The 4,515-nt window shown below is 39.8% G+C and overlaps 2 protein-coding genes across 2 annotated transcripts in view; one reads left to right on the top strand and one right to left on the bottom strand.

Moving 5' to 3' along the window:
* Positions 1–290: 290 nt before the first annotated feature.
* LOC125215863 (BAG family molecular chaperone regulator 5, mitochondrial-like) lies at positions 291–1,274 on the top strand. Its single transcript, XM_048117432.1, has one exon. The coding sequence runs from the start codon at positions 387–389 to the stop codon at positions 1,155–1,157; it is 771 nt and encodes a 256-aa protein (XP_047973389.1). The 5' UTR covers positions 291–386; the 3' UTR covers positions 1,158–1,274.
* A 2,622-nt stretch (positions 1,275–3,896) lies between these two features.
* LOC125209879 overlaps positions 3,897–4,515 on the bottom strand; it is a 6,381-nt gene continuing 5,762 nt past the window's right edge. Inside the window, exon 10 of the mRNA XM_048109456.1 lies at positions 3,897–4,444. Coding sequence (XP_047965413.1) covers positions 3,897–4,444 — 548 coding nt within the window. The remainder of the gene's footprint in view (positions 4,445–4,515) is intronic.

Here is a 4,515-nt window from a genome sequence, read left to right as displayed (position 1 = left end):
AAATTTTTACAATTAGAAACATACGGAGTAATTTTTTTTCATATTTAAAATTTAATCTGTAATCTATAATAGTAACAGAAAAGTACTAATACAACTAACATAAATTTTGTAATTAAAAACTAAAAATTACTGTATTAGGAGAAGAAGGCTCCACTAGGATCCAGTAAATTCCACTGGATCAGATATTGACGAAAATATCCCGTGACGAACTTTCCAGAATATTCGAAATCTGCGTTTTTTCCTTCCTTCCCATCCCAATTCCCATATATATGATCATCATTTCACTCAAAATTATCATTAACAAACAATCAAAATCAATCAAAATTTTCAGCTCAATTACATTTCTATTCCAAAATCACTTATATTCCCTCTTTTGAATCTCAGAAATGTATAGTCCGTTCTTCACAAATCACCGGAGGTACCAGCAGCCCTACCCGACTTACCATCCATTTCACTCCGTTTACCACGCCGATCCAGCGGAGAGGTCCGCAGCGCCGAAAGTAGTTCGGATTCCTGTTCAATTTGGTGGATCCGAGCGATTAGACCGGACGGAGTCGGCCGTGAAGATACAGAAGGTTTTCAGGGGGTTTTTGGCGAGGAAGAGCCTGCGGAAGGTGAAGGACGTTAAAATGGAGGTGGATGAGATCGAGGAGAGGCTGAGGAGGCGCGAAACCATGGAGTTGGTGAAGACGGACGCGAAGGAGCGGTTACGGATGAGCGAGAGTTTGATGTCTCTGCTGCTGAAGCTGGATTCGATCCGCGGCGTGGATCTCGGGGTTAGGGGATGCAGGAAGGCTGTGATTCGTAAGGCGATCGGTTTGCAGGAGCGGATTGACGCGATCGTCGCCGGCGAAATTGAGGGCGGGGAGAGTGAGTGTGGCGCGGAATTGGAGGAATCGTGCGGGATGGAGAGGGGTATGGGGGATTGTGAGGAGAAGGCGAGTGGCGGAAGAGAGAGAGAGTTGTTGGAGATGGTGGTGAAGGAGAATGAGAAGATGGTGAGGATGATGAGTGAGTTGTTTGAGAGGAATGAGGCGCAGACGAAGATGCTGAACGCGCTGACGCAGCGCGTGGGGATGTTGGAGAGGGTGATCGTGTGTGATAGGTTGAGGAGGAAGAAGAAGAAGGCCGCGCCATTGCCCTGTACAGACAAATAATTGTATGTTGTTTACTTATTGATGGAAATTCGTATTTCTTTGATGTATTTCACTAATTCGTATTGTAATTGACGGCGGGCAATTGCAACACTCGTATGCATTTTATTTTGTTCACAACTTTTCTCGTGTGGAGTCTATTGGGCATTTGCAAATTGCAATAGTTCTTTTATTCCGTTCTACCGGAACAGGTAACTAAACAGTTCTTCGCGAGAGAGTTATGCGAGGGCGGGCAGGTAACTTGACGTTTTGCATTACGCCCTGCCTCGGACCACAGTGAGACGCACTGATGATTTACCGTACATAAGAGCGTGAAGCTCATTTTTCCTATTTACGAGAGATGTTGCGTGAAGCTCATTAACGGCATAAGAGCCTCCACAGTGGGAGGGCCGCGGCCCTTGGCCCGGGTTTGGGCAGCCCGCGGCCCCCCACTACTGAGGCGAGAGGTGGACGCGGCTCGGGGGGTGGACGAGTGATGGCCGAGGCTCTTGGGCACGTGGCTCGGCCTGCCACTGCAAGGGCCTAGAGCCGCAGCCCGAGCCATGGTTTAAATGTTTTGCTTTTTTTGTTTTCTTCAGTTTTTGTGTTAATTTTCGGGTTTTGGAGAAGATGAAGTGGAGAGAGAGGGAGGGAATGTGACGAAAATTAGATGGTAAGTTTCAAAAAATTTTGCATTAATTTAGCATTAATTTGGGAAACAAATCAATCTCAATCACTAAATTCCTATTAAATTGATCAACTTTTTAATTAATGATTGTGATTTCAATTCACACCCTAATTATGGAAACAATTAAAATTCAAATTTTCAATAAATATATTTACTTGTAATTGTCAAAATTTTTAAAATTAATTTAGATTTTTTATAATTATTATAGTCCAATAAATTTTATTCTAGTTAAATTAAAATATAATAAAAAATGTAAGAAAATAATTTTAATTGGTGATTCGGAGGGCCACCATTGTGGTGGCCAAGTTTTGAGGGCCAGAGCCAAGTTTGGTGGGCATGCCCAAGAAATGGTAGCTTGGGCCCACTGTGGACACCCTAAATATATGTTGTGTGAAGCTAGACATGCTATTCAGCATTTTTTTAATACATTATTATTTTTGTAAAATAGGATAAATATTTTGAAATTCAAAATTCTTCACACTATTCAAATATAGTATTTCTTAACTAATGAGTTTCTACTTATTTTTTATTTTTAATCATTCTATATCACTTATATATATTAAACTGAACCTATACATATTCCAAAAAATCTCTTTAATCAAATTTCTTTTGGGATATACTTTTTTCGTCCAGTTTAATTCGATATAGATTTTAAGAAATGCGAAAAAAATAATAAATTAGTCTCATTTCCAATATTGGTATTAAAATAAGAATATGGTCATAATAATTTAATGTAGTGTTTGGTTATTTACCAAAAATGATAGAAAAAGATAAATGAGATTTTGGACAGTGGATATTTCAAAATAACTAATGGGACATTATCACAAAATTATGCAGAGGAAACATTATTTTAGGAAATGTTTTATTGAATGCATATGGAGTGTTTTTTTTAAAAATAATTATCGTATTATTCATCATTATATATTCCTCTGTTTCCATTATAAGTCACAATTCTTGGCAACATGGTATTTAAGAAATGTAAAGAAAAATGGATAGAAAAAAATTAGTGTGGAATATGAGTCCTACATGTATATATTAGATTTAAATAAATGTGAGTGATATGAATTAGTAGAACGTGAGACATTATTATCATTTATGGTAATAATGAACCGAGAATCTTATTCACGGACGGACTAAAATGGAAAAATGAGTCTCCTATTTGTGGATGGAGGGAGCATTATGTAGAGTCCGTTGAGAACTATTTTGAATTTAGGATTAATAGCTTATACACTGTGATTAAATTTCTATATAGCCCATATTGTTGAAAAGTATATTTCTCCAAATTCTGACTCATAAGATTCAAATTCAGAATTAAAGATTGATGATATTTTTTTAAATCTAATTTTGGCCTAATATAAAACTAAATTAATAAGGAGTTTGTTACTATAACTAATGATGCTCAAAATTCGGGATTATATAAAGATAAATTAATAATTTGTGTATCTTACAATAATAATAGTTCCCTATTTATTTTATTGACCTCTGAACTTATTAAAAATAGCAAATTAAACCTTACTTGGAAATTCTGCTATATGTGAAATCTATAGTAACAGAATCCTCCACTAGAATCCAGAAGAATTCCTCTTTTTTTCCGAATTGACCATAATACCCCGGGATGAACTTTTCCAGAATTATCGCCCTTTTCCCTCCTTTCCCATATATACGATCTTCAATTCTTCATTCTACCAAAATTAAAATCACCAAACAATCAAAATCCATCAAAATTTTCTGCTCGATAAGATTTGTGGTTCAAAATCTCTAATATTTGATATTTCTCGTGTTTCGAATAGAAGGTTGGCCCACAAAATTTAAAAATTCGGCATAATCGCCCGGTCGGGCGTTTTTCACATGCCAAAATGCCCGGCCCGGGCGTTTTCCCTGTCCCCGGGCGATTTTCACAAGCGAAACGCCCGGTCGGGCGTTTTTCCCGAAGCTCCCGGCCTTCTCTGCGCGACTTCCGTAAAACCGCCATAACTCCCTCATTCGGACTCCGATTGGGATGTGCAAGATACCCACGCGAAGCTGTTTCCAAGACAAAGACAATGGTGGTAGTTTCATAGCTTTCGGATGTCATCTCAATAGGAAGATTTCCATTTGAATCCAATTGGTCGGCCCTCGTTCTTCAGCACAATCCTCAACTTTGGCTCATCCGTCCTCCTAGGCTCCTCCCGCTTGGACTTTTGAATGAAAGTTGCGAGTCCATCCCGAAGCCGCCTCGTCATGGCTCTCGTCATGGGTCCAACACGTGAGGTCGTATCATCCTCCCCTTCTTGGAAAGGATTTGTCCTCAAATCCGAACTCCCTACAACATCAAACGGACTCAAATCAGTGACGTTGAACGTGCAACTAACATTATACTCACCGGGCAAGTCGATCACGTAGGCGTTGTCGTTGACGCGTTCCAACACAAGAAAAGGCCCATCTCCTCTAGGGGCTAGCTTGCCCTTGGTCTTGTCGGGGAAACGAATCTTCCTAAGATGTACCCACACCCAATCGCCGGGTTCAAAAACCACCTTCTTGCGTCCCTTGTTCACGTGGCGGGCTACTTGCTCTCCCCTCTCTCGGATCCTCTCTTGCACTTGAGTATGCATCTCCTTCACGAACTTAGCCTTTTCCTCTCCCCCTACATCAAGCATAATTGACAAAGGCAAATCCACCGCGGACAAATCCAACGGGGTGAGGGGGTTAAATCCA

The sequence above is a fragment of the Salvia hispanica genome, chromosome 3 (genome assembly GCF_023119035.1).
Source record: "Salvia hispanica cultivar TCC Black 2014 chromosome 3, UniMelb_Shisp_WGS_1.0, whole genome shotgun sequence".
In the NCBI taxonomy this organism is placed as follows: Eukaryota; Viridiplantae; Streptophyta; class Magnoliopsida; order Lamiales; family Lamiaceae; genus Salvia; species Salvia hispanica.
This window is presented reverse-complemented; position numbering and strand designations above follow the sequence as displayed.